Genomic DNA, 16,794 nt, shown 5'->3' with positions numbered 1-16,794 from the left:
TTAAATGCAGTGTCAGAACCAGTGGCTTTCCCTATGCCCAGAATTGATGACATCTTGAGAAGGGTCAGGAAGGGAAAGATTTTTACCAAACTGGACCTGAGGGGGGCGTACAACCTGATACGAATGAGGAAAGGGGATGAATGGAAAACCACCATGTTCACCCCTTTGGGGGCATTCGAATATCTCGTTATGCCCTTCAGCCTACAAGCAGGCTCAGCGTGTTTTCAATCGTTTATGAACCACGTCCTGGGACCTTTGCTTTACAAGAATTGCGTGACATTCTTAGATGACATGTTGGTATATTCAGAGAATGAGGAGCAGCATGTAAGAGACGTCAGGGAAGTGTTGGGCAAACTGCAAGCGAATCAACTGTGGGTGAAACTGAAGAAGTGTCAGTTTCATACCAAGGAGGTGGAATTCCTGGGGTACCGCTTGTCAGACAAGGGATTGGCCATGGATCCAGGCAAGGTCCAAGCGGTGCTGGAATGGAAGACACCGAAAACGAAGAAGGATGTGCAGAGATTCCTAGGGTTTGGAAACTTCTATCGGAAGTTCATCAGAAACTTTGCCCACCTGACGGCTCCCATTACTGACTGTCTCAGCAGTAAGAGGAAATTTGTTTGGACGGCGGAGGCGGAGCGAGCATTCGAGGAACTGAAAAGGGCGTTCGCTTCTGAAGAACAGCTCCTGCATGTGGATTTACAAAAACCGATGAGAGTAGAGATGGACGCATCAGACCGGGCGGTAGGGGCGGTGCTCCTGCAGCCTGGAAAGGAGAAGTCGGTGATGGACTACATGACACTGGCTGAGATGACTGACAGAATCCGTGATCAGAGGAAAGAGACGGCGGAAGAAGATTGGAAGAAGTTTAAAATCTATCTTAAGAACTATTATAAAATTGATGAATGCTAAAATGTCGAGGTGTTGAGAAAGAAAGGGATTACAGTGACATAAGATTAAGTTGAAGAAAAAATTAAGAGGACACATATTTGATAAAACTATTTAGAAGCTGCTGAAATAACTTTGGAAATTGGGATGCAGAAAGGGGAGGTATGGGGGAGTCCGAGAAATGAGGGTTATGAAAAAAAGGTCATGAAATTATACATGTTCGTTTGTCTTTTTATTTGTTTGTATTGTTTAAAAAAAATACTGTAAAACCAATAAAAAATTTATTAAAAAAAAAAGGAAAGGAGAAGTCGGAGTGGAGACCGTGTGCCTTTTTCTCGCGAAAGCTGAACAAATCCGAGAGGAACTACACGGTGTATGACCGAGAACTACTCGCCATTCACGAAGCGTTCCGAAGATGGAGGCACCTATTAATTGGCGCACAACATAAGGTGCAAGTGTGCACTGACCACAAGAACCTAGAGTATTGGAGAACGGCACGAGTACTCAACCAACGGCAAGTGAGATGGGCGCAGGAGTTCTCCAAATTCCACTTTGAAATTTGTTACGTGCCAGGCCCAGAGAACGTTAGGGCGGATGCTCTCTCGCGTAAACCTGAATATTTGGAGGGGGAGGGAGCACCCGAAGAGAGACATGTCATCCCAGAGGACCGCTGGGTGTGTGGGGCGGCATTGGTGGGGCACAGAGAACTGGTACAGGTAACGGAGAATGATGAATACACCCAGGACAAACTCAGAGGTCTTAGGAGGGAGGGAGAGAAACCCGGAGGGTTTGAGGAAAGAAATGGGGCATTGTATTACAAGGGGGCACTGTATATACCCGAAGGAGAATTGAGGGGGAGAGTACTCAAGCAGTTGCACGACAGCCCCACAGCGGGGCATTTTGGGCAACACAAAACCATGTGGTTGGTCACCAGGGAATTTTGGTGGCCCAAGGTGAGGGAAGATGTACGGGAGTATGTTAGAGGGTGTGACCAATGCCAGCGAGCTAAAGGGGAGAGGCGGGCGCTGGCGGGGTTATTAGAACCATTACCCACACCAGAACGACCATGGGAGGCAGTGTCGATAGATTTTATGACTGATCTGCCGAAGTCCAAGGGGAAAACCGCCATCATGGTAGTAGTAGACCTATTAACAAAGATGTGCCACTTTGTAGCATGCTCGCATGCAGTCACGGCGGAAGAGACAGCGAAATTGTTTGTAGAACACATTTTTAGGTTGCATGGCGCCCCCTTGAGGGTGGTCTCAGACAGAGGGAAACAATTTACGTCCAGGTTCTGGAGGAAGCTCATGAGCTTACTGCACGTAGAGGTAAATTTTTCGACTGCCCGGCACCCTGAAACCAACGGGCAGGCGGAAAGAGCGAACGGTATCCTCCAGCAATACCTGAGGTGTTATGTCAATGACAGAGAGAATGATTGGGTAGAGAAGTTGGCGTTGGCGGAATTTGCCTACAACAATGCGGAGAATGTGTCCACAGGGATGAGCCCCTTTTTGGTTAATTATGGGTGTCATCCCAGGGCATTTCCCGGGGGGGGGGAAGGGGAGAGATGGAGCGTCCCGGCAGCCGAACAGTTTGTAGAAGAAATGGAAGCGATCCATCGTCAGCTCCAACTCAACTTAGAAAGGGCCAAGGAAGAATATAAGAGACAGGCAGACAAGCACAGAAGGGAAGGTGAAACCATTAGGGTGGGGGATCAGGTGTGGCTGTCAACCCAAGGGTTGCCGTTCAAAGGGGGTTGTAAGAAATTAAGACCCAAAAGATTGGGTCCATTTGAGGTCATGCAACAGGTCAACCCAGTGGCTTTCAGGCTCCGGTTACCGAACCACATGAAATTGCACCTAGTATTCCACAGGTCGTTGCTGTCACCGTATAAGGGGGAACGAGAAGGGAGGTCCACACGGGGGCCAGCAATGGAAGAAAGGGAACACAGCAGCCATGTTGCGGAAATCATTGACTCCAGGTGGAAGGGGGATCAGGTGGAGTATTTGGTAAAGTGGGAAGGGGAACCAGAGTCAGAAAACACCTGGGTAATGGCAGGGGATGTCAATGACGAGGTCTTAATAGAAACATTCCATCAAAGGTTCCCAAGAAAACCTCAGCCTGTAGCGAGGTTCCGGAGGGAATACTTTGGCCCCACCGACGAGGAGGAGGAGTTGGAAGGATTCACGGACTCGGAGTTGGAAGGAGGGATAGACTCTGATGAGGAGGAGTACTTAGAGAGCAGGAACAGCAACCGGTGGAGGGAAATGTTCGAGACGTCGGAAGATGAAGCAGGTTCTTTCCGGGGTTTTGCCTCCTCACCGCCCATAGAGGAGGGCACGGGAGGGGGTGAAGGGGGCCCTGGAGGGGAGGTGGATGTCAGGGAACTGCCATCGGAAGGACAGGAGGTGGAAGGGCTCACACAGGTTGGGAGAGACTCAGCAGCTGAAGAGGGAACCAGCAGGGGGAGAGGAGGGGCTCCGAGGGAAAGTGAGCAGGAGGGATGGCTCAGAGACACTTCCAGCGAGGACAGTGGGGAGGTTTCAGGACCACCTATAGGGACACCCACTCCTCGCCGGAAGCTGTCACGCCGAGAGTCCAGAAGACGTGTTTCCGTCAAGGAGCTTTTATGTTGGAAACGATTCCGAAAGCAGCCACTGTCGGAATCTGCCAGCGACTGACGGAGCCATGCTTAAGGCGCTCCGTCACAGACAGAGGTTTGCGGACTTGACCAAACTCTGAGGGATTAGGATTTTACGCACAAGCAGCTCATCATCCCATCACACTGAGGTACCACTGTACTACTACTATTATTATTACTGTTACTGTCTGCATACACTCCATACATTTGTTTTTTTTAAATGATATTTATTAGAAGTTTAAAGATTACAGAAAAAAGAAAAAAAAAGAAAACAATAGAAAATTTAACAGAACATACCTTACAATACATAAAAAGAAAAACATGGAAAAACAATACAAAAAGACAACAAAAAGAAACAAAAACATTAAAACACACATCCAATATTCCATATCTTTACCTTTCATTTACTTGTTTCATCGACCTCCTCACACCTCCCTTCTTTGTATTCTAGTTCAATTAGCTATTTCAGCAAATTCTTTCCACCTTTCTCAATTTTTGTTCTATAATTTATCTTAACGGTCTAACCTTAAATTTTTCCATTTTGGCCCATTATCAATCAGTTTTTACTTAATTCTTTATTACATTTCTGCTAAAGCCATGTAGCTTCATTCCAGCATCCTTCTAACATTCATTAATTTTGCAATATTTCTGTAAATATACTTTAATTTTTTTCCAATCTTCTTCCACCGACTCTTCTCCCTGGTCTCGGATTCTGCCAGTCATTTCCGCCAATTCCATGTAGTCCATCAACTTCATCTGCCATTCTTCCCTGGTGGGTAGATCTTGTGTCTTCCAATACCTTGCGATAAGTATTCTTGCTGCTGTTGTGGCATACATAAAGAAAGTTCTATCTTTCCTTGGCACCAATTGGCCGACCATGCCCAGGAGAAAGGCCTCTGGTTTCTTCAGGAAGGTATATTTAAATACCTTTTTCATTTCATTATAGATCATCTCCCAGAATGCCTTAATCTTTGGGCATGTCCACCAAAGGTGAAAAAATGTACCTTCAGTTTCTTTACTTTTCCAACATTTGTTATCGGGCAGATGGTAGATTTTTGCAAGCTTGACTGGTGTTATGTACCACCTGTAGATCATTTTCATTAAATTCTCTTTTAAGGCATTACATGCCGTAAACTTCATACCAGTGGTCCATAACTGTTCCCAGTCAGCCATCATAATATTGTGTCCAACATCTTGTGCCCATTTAATCATAGCAGATTTCACCGTTTCATCTTGAGTATTCCATTTCAACAGCAAGTTATACATTCTTGACAAATTCTTAACTTTGGGGTCTAACAATTCTGTTTCCAATTTTGATTTTTCCACCTGAAAGCCTAATTTTTGTCCAAGTTCTATGCCTCCACTATTTGATAATAATGGAGCCAATCTCGCACTCTGTTTTTTAATTTTTCAAAGCTCTGCAGTTTTAGTCTGTCTCCCTCTTGTTCCAAAATTTCCCAATACTTCGGCCATTTGGCCTCCATACTGAGTTTTTTTCTGAGCCTTTGCTTCCATTGGTGACAACCATCTTGGGGTTTTATTTTCTAACAAGTCCTTATATCTTATCCAGACATTCAACAGTGCTTTTCTGACAATATGGTTTTTGAACGCTTTGTGTGCTTTAACCTTATCATACCACAAGTATGCATGCCAACCAAATACATTGTTGAAACCTTCCAAATCCAACACATCCGTGTTTTCAAGAAGCATCCATTCTCTCAGCCAACAAAATGTGGCTGATTCATAATAAAGTTTAAGGTCTAGCAGGGCAAATCCACCTCTTTCTTTAGCATCTGTTAATATCTTAAATTTTATCCGAGGCTTCTTGTCCTGCCAGACAAATCTAGAGATATCTCTCTGCCACTTCTTGAAACAGTCCATTTTGTCCAAAATTTGCAATGTTTGGAACAAAAACAACAACCTTGGCAATACGTTCATCATACACTCCATACATTTGAAGTGCATGACTTCCCCTGCCTGGGAATTTTTGGAACTGTAGTTTGTTAAAGGTGCTGGGGTTTATAGCTCTGTGAGGGGTGAATTGCAGTTTCCAGGATTCTTGGGGGGAGGTGTGTGCTTAAATGCTAATGGTGAGTATGCAGTCAATATTACTAGTGGTATTTATTAGACATTAAACATTTCTTACACAAAAGTCTCCAAGCAACTTTTGGAGTTTAAACACAAAACGTATTATAAGATTAAAACATTCCTTTAAAAAAGAACACATATAAGTCACAAGAACATACAAAAGAACTTACTCCTCCAAACAGCTGTGGTATATAGAAAATCCATCTCTCTCCAGGCTCCCTGCCAGTTGAGCGGAGATCTAGAGTGTTTGTCCCTGACAGTGGGTCATCAGGACAGATTAGGTGCTGGTTTACCACCCACCTCACTATCCAGCAGTCTCCCTGCATGAACTGACAAAAACAGTGTTGACAGGGCTTTTTTTTCAGCTGGAACTCACCAGAATTTAGTTTTGGCACCTCTCATGTGCACAACGTTACCATGATAAGAGAGCAAGGGAGGCATTCGTGGTGAGTTCTGGCACCTCTTTTTCTAGAAAAATAGCACTGGGTGCTGATGACTCCCAGTCTTTTGGTTCTAGAAGACTTCAACATCCTTGTCCTAGGCTATTAAATTGGGGGTGGAGGTTCAGGGCTTCAGGGCTGACATTACAATATGTTATTGGCCCATCCACACTCTGTATCTGGTTTTCTTGACTGGGCAGGAAAAAGGTGGGTTGGATTTAGATAGTAAGTGCCTGCCCCTTATTCATTCTCATCACCAAGGCTATACCTGCAACTGTGGCTGATAGCCAGCAGAGGCCACTGTGGCCTTGCCAAATTAGCCACAACTCTGCAGGTCACCCTGCTGCTCCCTCTGCTCGGATTCAGTTGCCTGAAGACGGAAGGAACAAGAGGGGGAACAGTAGCGTTGTCATATTTCAAACAGTGAAAATCCAGACAGAAAAGCTGTTGAGCTTCTTTTGGCAAATTTGTTGGCAAAGACAGCACTGCAAGCATATAATCTAATGTCATTATCCTTCGGTTTAAGGCTGCATTCTCTCCTCATTCACCCACAGTCACTTTAACGTCCCTCTCTTGAAAGTTGATTACAATTTCCAAACAAAATGAAGAGAGTAAGGCAGTTGGGGAGCCGCTATTTTTATTTTATCTTTGCATTTTATTTTCTATTATTAAAACCACCAGGTTGCCAATAAAACCAGGATCATTGGTTATCATCCCCAGAGATCTAGCCTGTAAACTTTGAAAGGAAGAAAGAATGAATGGGGAACTTCTGGCCTTCCAGATGTTACTGGACTCTCTCCCACCATTCCTTACTATCAGTCATGCTGGTTGGGGCTGATGGGAGTTGGAGTGCAATAATGTATGGAGGGTCGACAGTTTCTCTGCCCTGATCTAATAATAATAATAATAATTTATTATTTATACTCCGCCTATCTGGCTGAGTTTCCCCAGCCACTCGTGAGGGAATGACTCTTCTAAATGAAGGCCTTCTTCCATCTATTGTGTGCTACTTCTTTGATCAGGAATGGGGACCTGTAGCCTTCCAAATATTGTCAGACTACAACTCCTATCATCCCTGAGCATCAGCCATATTGAGTGGGATTGATGGGAGTTGGAACAAAATCTGGAGGGCTACAGGTTTCCCAGCACTGGATTACAACTGCCCTGATGCTCCAGTTCATTAACCAAAGTTCATTATCCTTTCTCCTTATTGTGGCTGGGAGCCACAAGTTAACAACAGATCACATGCTTCTGCTTTATATATAGGCAGCAATCATTTTAGGCATGTCCAAATGATGAGTGATTACCAACATGTGAGTCCTTTTGGACCTGGAAGAGGAAAGAACAGTGGCAGGGTGCTGTTGTCTAAACCACTGAGCCTCTTGGGCTTGCTGATCGGAGGGTTGGCGGTTCAAATCTCCACAATGGGGTGAGCTCCCGTTGCTCTGTCCCAGCTCCTGCCAACCTAGCAGTTCGAAAGCATGCCAGTGCAAATAATGAATAAGTACCTCTGCGGTGGGAAGGTAAACGGCGTTTCTGTGCACTCTGGCACTCATCACGGTCCTCCGTGCACCAGTTGTGGTTTAGTCATGCTGGCCACATGACCCAGAAAACTGTCTGTGGACAAACGCCGGCTCCCTCGGCCTGAAAGCGAGATGAGCATCGCAACCCCACAGGTGCCTTTGATTGGACTTAACTGTCCAGGGGTCCTTTACCTTTACCTTTTTATGTGCACTCCACTGACGTGTGTTAGCCATTGCCTGTACAATTATTTATTATTATATATTGAATATTGTGATGAATTATATTTCTCTAACTTTTTTGTATTTTATGGATATTATAGGCAGATCCACACAATATATTTCAAACTTATTTCTCCCCTCCCAAAGAATCCTGGAAAGTGTAGTTTATTAAGGGTAGCTGGACCTGTAGCTCTGTGAAGAGAAAACTACACTTCCCAAGATCCTTTGTGGGTGCAGCTTATAACAATCACATCACCACCTTCAGGCTTATAATACTTTTTCAATAAAATAAAAATGAAAGAGCAAATCACCAGCACTCACTCTGACCTATAAATGCAGGGTGGACAAATACCCTATGCTAATCTAGCTACTGCATTTCCCCAGAGCAGGAATGGGGGAAATGAAATACAACTCCCATCATCCCTCACCATTACCAATGCCAGCTGGGGCTGTTGGTAGCTGGAGTCCAACATAGGTGGCACGTCCACCCACTTTTGCTCTAGAGCATGCTGGGAACTGTAGTCTAATAGGCTTCCCCTCCCTCGGTGGTTGCCGGGAATTATCGAACTCTCACATATCCCGTCCCGGTAGGACAACTCCCTTGTAAGTTTTATATTCTCCGGGCCGTTTATTCCCTTCAAGTCGCCTGCGCCAAGCATCCCCTCACCTGCATAATTTGGTGGAGACGGTGTTTCTCCGCGTAGAGCCCCATCTGCGGAGGGATATGTATAGGTCTCTTAGTGGCGTCCATGGGTGTCCTAGCAACAGCTCGTCGCTAAAGGAAGAACGTCACTAGAGAGTGACGAAACCCATGGCCGCCAGATTTGGCATCACCCCCTCATAGATCTAGGCTTGCTAGTTCGTGCAAACGCAGTGTATGTCATCAGATAGCGACGAAGCTATCTTCTCCATCACACTCCCTGCACCTTTAAAGGGACAGTAACGGCTAACTGGTTACAGGATTGAGATAGTTTCTAAATCGGGCCATTTACCTCATCGTATGAAAAGGACTACACATCACATTTCAGCTACTCATTAAGACGCATAAAGATAGATAGATAGATCGATAGATCGATAGATAGAGATCGATAGATCGATAGATAGATAGATAGATCGATCGATCGATCGATAGTTAGATAGATAGATAGATAGATAGATAGATAGATAGATAGATAGATGTGTGTGTGTAATATGTATCGTTCTGCTAGGATAACTAAAGCATCACTAACAAAGAAAAAATGCGTGCACACAAAAAACAGGGAAAAGGGAAGGGCACATATCTGCATATGTTAATTCATTAGTATAAATGCAAATTTAGACAAATACTATATCATAGAATTGTATAGTTGGAAGGGATCCTGAGGATCATTATAGTCCAATCCGCTGCAATGCAGGAATGTGCAGCTGCCCCATTCAGGGATTGAACCTGCAACCTTGGTGTTAACACCACTATGCTCTAACCAACTGTTGGTTAGAGGTTATGGTTACGGAAGAAGAAATATCTCAAAATAATAAGAAAGACCATGTTGAGGTGACTTTGTGCCTGCTGGGTGTGGTGTCTAAGTACTCCCTCGAATATCCATAAATGCTTTTATTAGGTAGCCTCAGTGGCTAGAACTGCTTTATACCAACTGCAGCTGGTTCAACAGTTATAGCCATTCCTGGACCATGAAAGCCTTGCCACAGTTGTTCATGCATTCGAGACTGGATTACTGTGGCGCTTCTCTCACACTTGCCCCAAAAGTTGCAGTTGGCACAGAATGCTGCAGCATGATTGCTGACAGGAGTGAGGCCTGCGCTCAGAGAGCAGCACTAGTTGCTGACTTCCTACATAATTGTTGCACCCGAGCAGAGACAAAAGGAGCCAAACGACACCAGGGGGTTAATCCAGAGAAAGAGCGTTTTATTCTGCCATCCGGGGGGGCAGAGGCACCTGTGTGATTCAGTTCACAAAAGACAGGCCGCACCGAAAACATTTTACAAGCAGGTTTTATCCTTTTTTCAAACCCCTTTTTTCCTCTCCCCCTTCACAGATTCTTACATAGAAATGTTGCTTTTCGTTCTCTGACTCTGTTCCCGGAAGTATGTTGCAAATCAATGTACCAGGACAAGGTTATCTTGGCTCTGGGAAGCGAAAGCTTTACTGTTCTCAGCTCTGAGTTGTTACAGCGTTTTTGTTACAGAGAGGACTGCTTAGCTCATGCTTTTTGTCTTAGAGGAAAATGCAGTTTTTAAAATGCGTACTCCGAGGCCTGGCTGGGGGGGGGGGGAATTCACAAACAGTTTTTAGGGCTTTCTGGGGTAACCCTAACTGTACCCCTTCATTCCATACCTCTCAATTTTGGACAGCCCTTTTCTTAAAAGGGCTCGTCCCAGGAAGGCACAGGCTGATATTCTCGGGTCAGAGCTATAATCTGGGGGCGAAGCATGCGAGAAATCATATTGCGTGTCATTGTATGCAAGCATTGCAGGAAGCAAGGTACAGAAAAGCAAAAAATTAGCAAAATGAAAAGTGGGCCAAGCAGCAGTAAAAACAGGCCTTTTGCCCATCCTAGGTTTGGCAACCAGTCAAGCCATGACATGTCCCATCCCTCCCAGGTTTGGGTAGGAATATGGGCCACTGTTTCAAGTCCTGCTGCCAAATTGCGAATGGCCTCACCATGATCAGAGATGTTAAAGCAACAGGCCCCACCTGTGAGATTTAACGCTGCACAAAAGCCGCCATGTTGCGCCAGGAGAAAGTCCAACGCTAATCGGACTGAGAGAAACGCATTGCGTGTCTCATCCAATTGCGTGGCAATTAGCCTAAGGGCCGTGGCTGTCGTGTTAGCAACAATCTCTACCACTGCCTGGAGTCTGATTACGCGGTTCAAGTTATAGATCGGTCCCCTTGCCCCAGAGATTTTCTCTCTCCGATTCCATGAGGCTGGAGCATAATGGGCCAGTATCCTTTCCGGAGGCCACTGATTTTTGCCCCACTTCTGGGAGCTGCCACCTGCAAGTGTTGCCAGGTCAGCCGAACGCCTCCGTCTAGGGGGTGCAGAGGGTATCTGGTCAGGAATCCACATGGGGGGTATTAAGTAGGCTGGAAAACAGACCCCATACCATCCTCTTGGGAGGGCATGATAGGCCTTCCTGCCACACACCCAGTAAACGTCCTGACCATGGGCAGATATGGTGCCTCTCAGCAAGCGGGCCAGGCATGCAGTCAAATTGGAACCAGAAAAGGTTCCTGTCTCGGACTCAAACATGTTAGTTGGGGCTGGGAAGGTACGATCACAGTGGGAAGTGCCCACATAGGTCTGAGCATCACTGGCGTCATTTGATTTGTTGACACAAAGGCAGCCAGTGATCCTGTGAACCTGGAAAGGGCCGGAATGATTCCATAAAGAAGAATGGTTGCCCAGAGGCTGGAAGGCAACAAGTGGAGTTGTAACCAAGGATTCATTCCAAGGCACAGGGAGGAGTGGCATTCCTCCGAGAGCATCTACAGGGGCCAGAGTGCAGACGGCACAATTGGTCCGATTTGCAGAGAATGCAACCATCTCAGCAACCTGAATCCACTTATTATATGTGTGGTGGGCCCCCCACGATTGCAGCAGTTGTCTGGTCACTGTGAATGGTATTGGCATTTCAAAGGTCAAAGGCAGCAGAAATACCAGCACGGGGACCCACAGTCGTATTTGAGGCATTGTATGCACGGGGAGGGGCTCAGGTAAGTGCTAGAGAGTGGGCTGGGGTGTAATTACGCTGAAAGAAAAGACCCACTAGACACCCTCCTCTGCAGGGGTGGTGTAAAACAAACCAGGTCCAGGTACCTTCAATAAAGTTCAGTTATGCAAAAGGAAAGGAAAGAAAATGTGAAAATGTCCTCTTTCAATCCATGCTGGATTCTTGAGCCGTGCAAAACGCCAGCGTCCAGAGTGACGTGAGCAGGGCTGTAGTCTCGCGGGTGTCAGGGGTGATGCAGGAGGGCAGGGTGGTCATCTCACGGGCGTCGGGTTGTCTGGTGGGCGTTGGGCATCTTGGGTCCCTTCCAACAAGGCTGGAGCGATGTCTGGGCGTCTGGGTCCTCTTCACCTGGTTCATAGGGATGCAGGGGTATCCTGGCAAAAGTCCACCTGTTAAGAGAAGAGATAACAAAGACGGCAGCGATTGCACAGAACAAATTGATAGATAACATTTGCACATAAGGTATATTAACTCAAAGGGGATGCTTGGCAGGAAACTTCGCAAGGGGTTAACAGTTCTGTTCCTTGGGTTAAGTTTTTTTGCCAGCTGAGTTTTTTAAAAGTCTTATTTGTGTGCTCTAAGTTTCAGAACTCTAAGCCATGTTGCAAATTTCAGTTCATTTGCCAGTGTCTGTAGAAAGAACAATGCGCTCCTTGCTTCTGGCAAAGTTTCAAATTCCTTAAAGTATCAATTCCTATGTATACTGCGGCTCCTTTCAGAGTAAAATTGCACAAGAAAAACTTGACAAAGTTCACAGAAAGCATTCACTTGCTTTTTTAAAGAAAGTCACTTCTTCAGGTTAGTACTTTGGGGCAGGGGGGTGGGTAACTCTTGGCCTTCTGGGTTTATGTGGCTGAACTGTAAATCCAGAAAGTGTGAGGTTCAGGGTAGCTGGCTGAATGCAGCAGTGTCCTTCTGAGATAGCTGCCAAGAGATAAACTACTCCAAGCGCCTGGCACAAGGGGGAAAAAAAAAAGCTGATGTCCTGTTACTTGCATGAATGAATGTTAGAAACAATTAGTTCACTCGCTTCTAGCTGCATATTTGTAGGCCTTTTCGCTGCCCGTCTCATGCCTTCTAAAACATTTCTGTGATAAGTCTCTAAGGCCGCCCTTCCCTCTGTAGTATTGTAATCCCAAGGGGGGGGGTCCTTCTGGGGTAAGAGACCTCAATTGCAGCGTCAGTATTATTTGCTGCCTTGAGCTGTTCCCTGGCACAGGCATTTACCTTGCGGACCTCCTCAGTGGTCAGAATTGTGTCCAAAAGCTGACTTACATCATCATAAGTAGGCATATAGGTTTTGAACACACCTTCAAAAAGTCTAATTATTTTTGCAGGATTTTCCTCAAAAGAAGGATTTTGATTTTTCCAATTGCAAATATCGGAGCTTGTAAAAGGGACATGCTGAATGGTAAAGGTCCTTGGGGGTCGAACACCCCGATCATTTGGCTGTTCCAAAGGATCATACACTTGCCTGAGAGGGGCCACCACAGTGGGTTTGGACAAAGCCTTCGATTTAAGTGTCTCTACATGTTTTGTTGCCCTGTCCCACGCTGTTCTCAAAACCTTTTGCTTTTTTCTCCAATTCTCATCCTGGCACTGGGCTGCTTCTAGAACCCAGGGGGCCACATCCAGTTCTGTTTTAAACGGTTCTACATACTGGAACACTCTGTCAAACTGCTTACTAGTCCATCTTATCTCTTTATCTAGAGTTTTTCTGAAGTCATCATCATCATCATCATCATCATCACCTTTCTCTTCACCTTCCTTGCTTGCATCACAAGGGGGTTGAGGAGGGGCAGAGGGGGGAATCTTCTCATTTGGGTCCTCAGTCTGGGCATTGGGCGGAGAAGCAGCCCTATTTGCTCCCAGATTTGGTTGCCTTGGCGCAGTGGCTGCATATGGTGGTGGTGGGGTAATTATCTCCTCTTCTAGGACTGGCAAAACTGGTGGCTTTTTAACTTGTAATTGTACTGAACACAGTTTGACTTGGGCAGTCAAAATTCTATTTGTCCGAAGCCATGAGGGATTTTGATCCACATTGGCTTTCCAGATAGAAATATAGGGAATCTGATCTGTGTGGGCCTTGAAAATGTTACTCCATAAAATGTTGACCAAGTTTGGATCAAAGGATCCTCCAGGAGGCCATTCTGGTAAATACAAAGTCCAGTCAACTTCACATAAATGTTGGAGTCTGCTTTTTTTGAGTTTACATCCCCACTCTTCTGCTTTCATGGCACTTTTCCAGTTTTCCAGAAAGCTCTGTAGTGGTGTCTCAAGGATTGTTTTACTTCTTTTATTTCCCATGACTCTGGGATCCTGGGGACACTGGGACACTCAGCCCTCCTAACGTTATTTTTTTTCACTCAGTCACAGGCCAGACGTTGCTGTCAACGTCTCACACACTCAAAACATTCACTGGAGTGTCCCCACACGCACATTCAGAAAAAAAAACAACAAAAAAAAAACAAAAACAAAAACAAAACCCATGCACCTCCCCCAATCCCTTTTTTTTCCCCAAAAAAAACCACAACCGGCAGCGCTTCACGACTTCGACCGGGGCCCAAGAGCACCCCTCACTGCTTCTTCTGGGCACAAAACCAACAACCAACCATAACCGGCAGCGCTTAGACTTCGACCGGGGCCCTAGCAGCACCCTTTGCTGCTTTTTCTGGGCGACACCAAAACCAGTGGCACTTCTTCTACCCTGCTGGCGGAGCTGATCAGGCTCTCTTTTTGCTCGCACCTATCCTTGTGGAGCTTGCTCCCACCTATACCCTGTGGAGCTTACCTTTTTTCTCGAGGTACCTTTTTTCTGCACGGCCGTTGCTCTTTCTCTCCGTCACTTTGTCGCGTGTCCACTCAGGAACGGGTGGACAGTCCCTCCCACGAAGTTGGCAGGATGCGCGCTGGAACTGTTGACCCAGGATCCCGAGCTACTCGCCTTGCAGTGACGCCCTGGACCTCTTTGTCCCTCGATCTCGGGGAACGTGCTTATTCCCGGCCAATGCACCAGAAATATGTAGCCTTATTAATCCATGGGTCGGAATAATTGTTGCACCCGAGCAGAGACAAAAGGAGCCAAACGACACCAGGGGGTTAATCCAGAGAAAGAGCGTTTTATTCTGCCATCCGGGGGGGCAGAGGCACCTGTGTGATTCAGTTCACAAAAGACAGGCCGCACCGAAAACATTTTACAAGCAGGTTTTATCCTTTTTTCAAACCCCTTTTTTCCTCTCCCCCTTCACAGATTCTTACATAGAAATGTTGCTTTTCGTTCTCTGACTCTGTTCCCGGAAGTATGTTGCAAATCAATGTACCAGGACAAGGTTATCTTGGCTCTGGGAAGCGAAAGCTTTACTGTTCTCAGCTCTGAGTTGTTACAGCGTTTTTGTTACAGAGAGGACTGCTTAGCTCATGCTTTTTGTCTTAGAGGAAAATGCAGTTTTTAAAATGCGTACTCCGAGGCCTGGCTGGGGGGGGGGGGAATTCACAAACAGTTTTTAGGGCTTTCTGGGGTAACCCTAACTGTACCCCTTCACTACCAGGCCAAGGTGTTGCTAATACAGTGGTGCCCCGCAAGATGAATGCCTCGCAAGACGAAAAACTCGCTAGACGAAAGGGTTTTCCGTTTTTGCGTTGCTTCTCTAGACGAATTTCCCTATGGGCTTGCTTCGCAAGACGAAAACGTCTTGCGCTTTTTTTAAAAGCCGCTTGAAGAGGCGCAGTTGCGACGGACCGTGCTTCGCAAGACGAAAAACATCGCAAGTCGAAAAGACTCGCGGAACGAATTCTTTTCATCTTGCGAGGCACCACTGTATAAAATCCTTACCTTGGTACCAATTTATCTATGAGATTGACTTACCCCACGTGTGCCCAATCAACTGCTTTGGCACTACTTCAGGTGCCACATAATACCTATTCCACATTTGTAAGAACTCGATTGTTTAGAGTGGCAGCACCTACACTTTGGGACCCCCTGCCTATAGATATCAAGTAGGCACCTTCACTGTACTCTTTTTGGCAATTGCTAAAAACATTCTTGTTTAGACAAGTCTACCCAGATGCTTAGAAAGTTGAGGTAATTTTACTCTGTTTTAGTATTTTAACTTTCCTATGTTATGAAATATGGTTCTGATTTTTTCTTCATTTTACTGTTTTAACTTTTGTAAATTGCTTTGAGGTTTTTTTTTACAATCAAGCAGTGTTAAAACTTTATGAAATAAATAAAGTAAGAATAAATAATAATACCTTTATTTCTGGCTGGGCACTCCCCCCATCCTGACTGATCCATGGTGGACAGAAGATTCAGCAGGTACTTCTGACCCCCATTTTATACTCACAGCCATCCTTTGAGGCAGGTCAGGCTGAGAGATTTTGATCAAGGTCATAAATGAGTTTTGTGATAGAATGGGTCTCTGATCCTGGCAAGCCCCATCAGTACTATACATTTAAAGCAGTATCAAAGGCGGAATTGATGTCCAGGGGAGAAGAAGGGTGGCGCTTTGTCTTTAAAAAGCTCAATAAATTTTTAGGGGGGTTCCTTAAGAAAAGCTCAACAACCTTTGGGATGTCCTGGCTTTTTACTTTTTGAAATATGGCAACCCTAATTATACTACTTTAAACAGCCGTGGTTTCTCCCTTTCCTGACTGTTCAACCATTATGGAAACTGAACAAATCTTTATTCTGCATTAATTATTAATTATTATACGCTTTAGGAGAGGAACCCCACCTCCCAGTCTATTGATTACAAGAATGTTCCATGGCCACAAAAAGATGGGGAACGTGGAGGGAGAAAAAAGCATGGAATATCCAGGAAGCAGGGATGGCTGTCTGGCTCCCAGTGCACGAACCCTTTCGCTATCACTTTTTGTAATTTTGTACTGTAATTTCACATTACCTTCCTGCAACAGACTAAAGAAAGCTCACATGGTGAGCGGGTCGGGGAAGAAGAGGTTCCCGGTCGCTTGTCCCCACAGGTAGACTACGTCTGAGCGTGGAGGCTCCACTGGGAGCGCGGCGCTTAGTCCAAATCCTATCTCCTCGCACTCCAAAATATATCCAGAAAAAGCAGCCGACCCCCTCCTCTCCCAACTGTAGGTGGGTCGGGTGGGACTGGGACAGGGTAGGATGGGGTTGGGTGGCCCTGGACAGGGAGGCGTGCCGGCTGCGTCAGCAGAGCCTCCCGCGGCCACGTGCACACGCGTACACACACCCCGGTTGCCCGGGGTGACGCGTGTAACAATTGCTCCGGCCGCTTGC

The 16,794-nt window shown here is 45.9% G+C and overlaps 1 protein-coding gene across 5 annotated transcripts in view; it reads right to left on the bottom strand.

Moving 5' to 3' along the window:
• The window catches only part of AK8 (adenylate kinase 8), a 121,659-nt gene extending 104,962 nt beyond the window's left edge, over positions 1 to 16,697 (bottom strand). For 2 of the 5 annotated variants that reach the window (XM_081179234.1, XM_081179235.1), the window contains exon 1: positions 16,433 to 16,661. Coding sequence is in view for 2 of the 5 variants with exons in the window: in XM_081179233.1 (XP_081035359.1) it covers positions 8,467 to 8,550 (84 nt within the window). In the remaining 3 variants the exon portion in view is untranslated. Of the gene's footprint in view, positions 1 to 8,466; positions 8,627 to 16,432 lie in introns of those variants that run through there. The other 3 variants (XM_081179233.1, XM_081179232.1, XM_081179236.1) reach the window with 2 other exon arrangements.
• Between the last annotated feature and the right edge of the window lie 97 nt (positions 16,698 to 16,794).

Source organism: Podarcis bocagei (genome assembly GCF_964188305.1).
Source record: "Podarcis bocagei genome assembly, chromosome: Z".
Classification (NCBI taxonomy): Eukaryota; Metazoa; Chordata; class Lepidosauria; order Squamata; family Lacertidae; genus Podarcis; species Podarcis bocagei.
The sequence above is the reverse complement of the archived record's forward strand: the minus strand, read 5'-3'. Positions and strand labels throughout refer to the sequence as shown.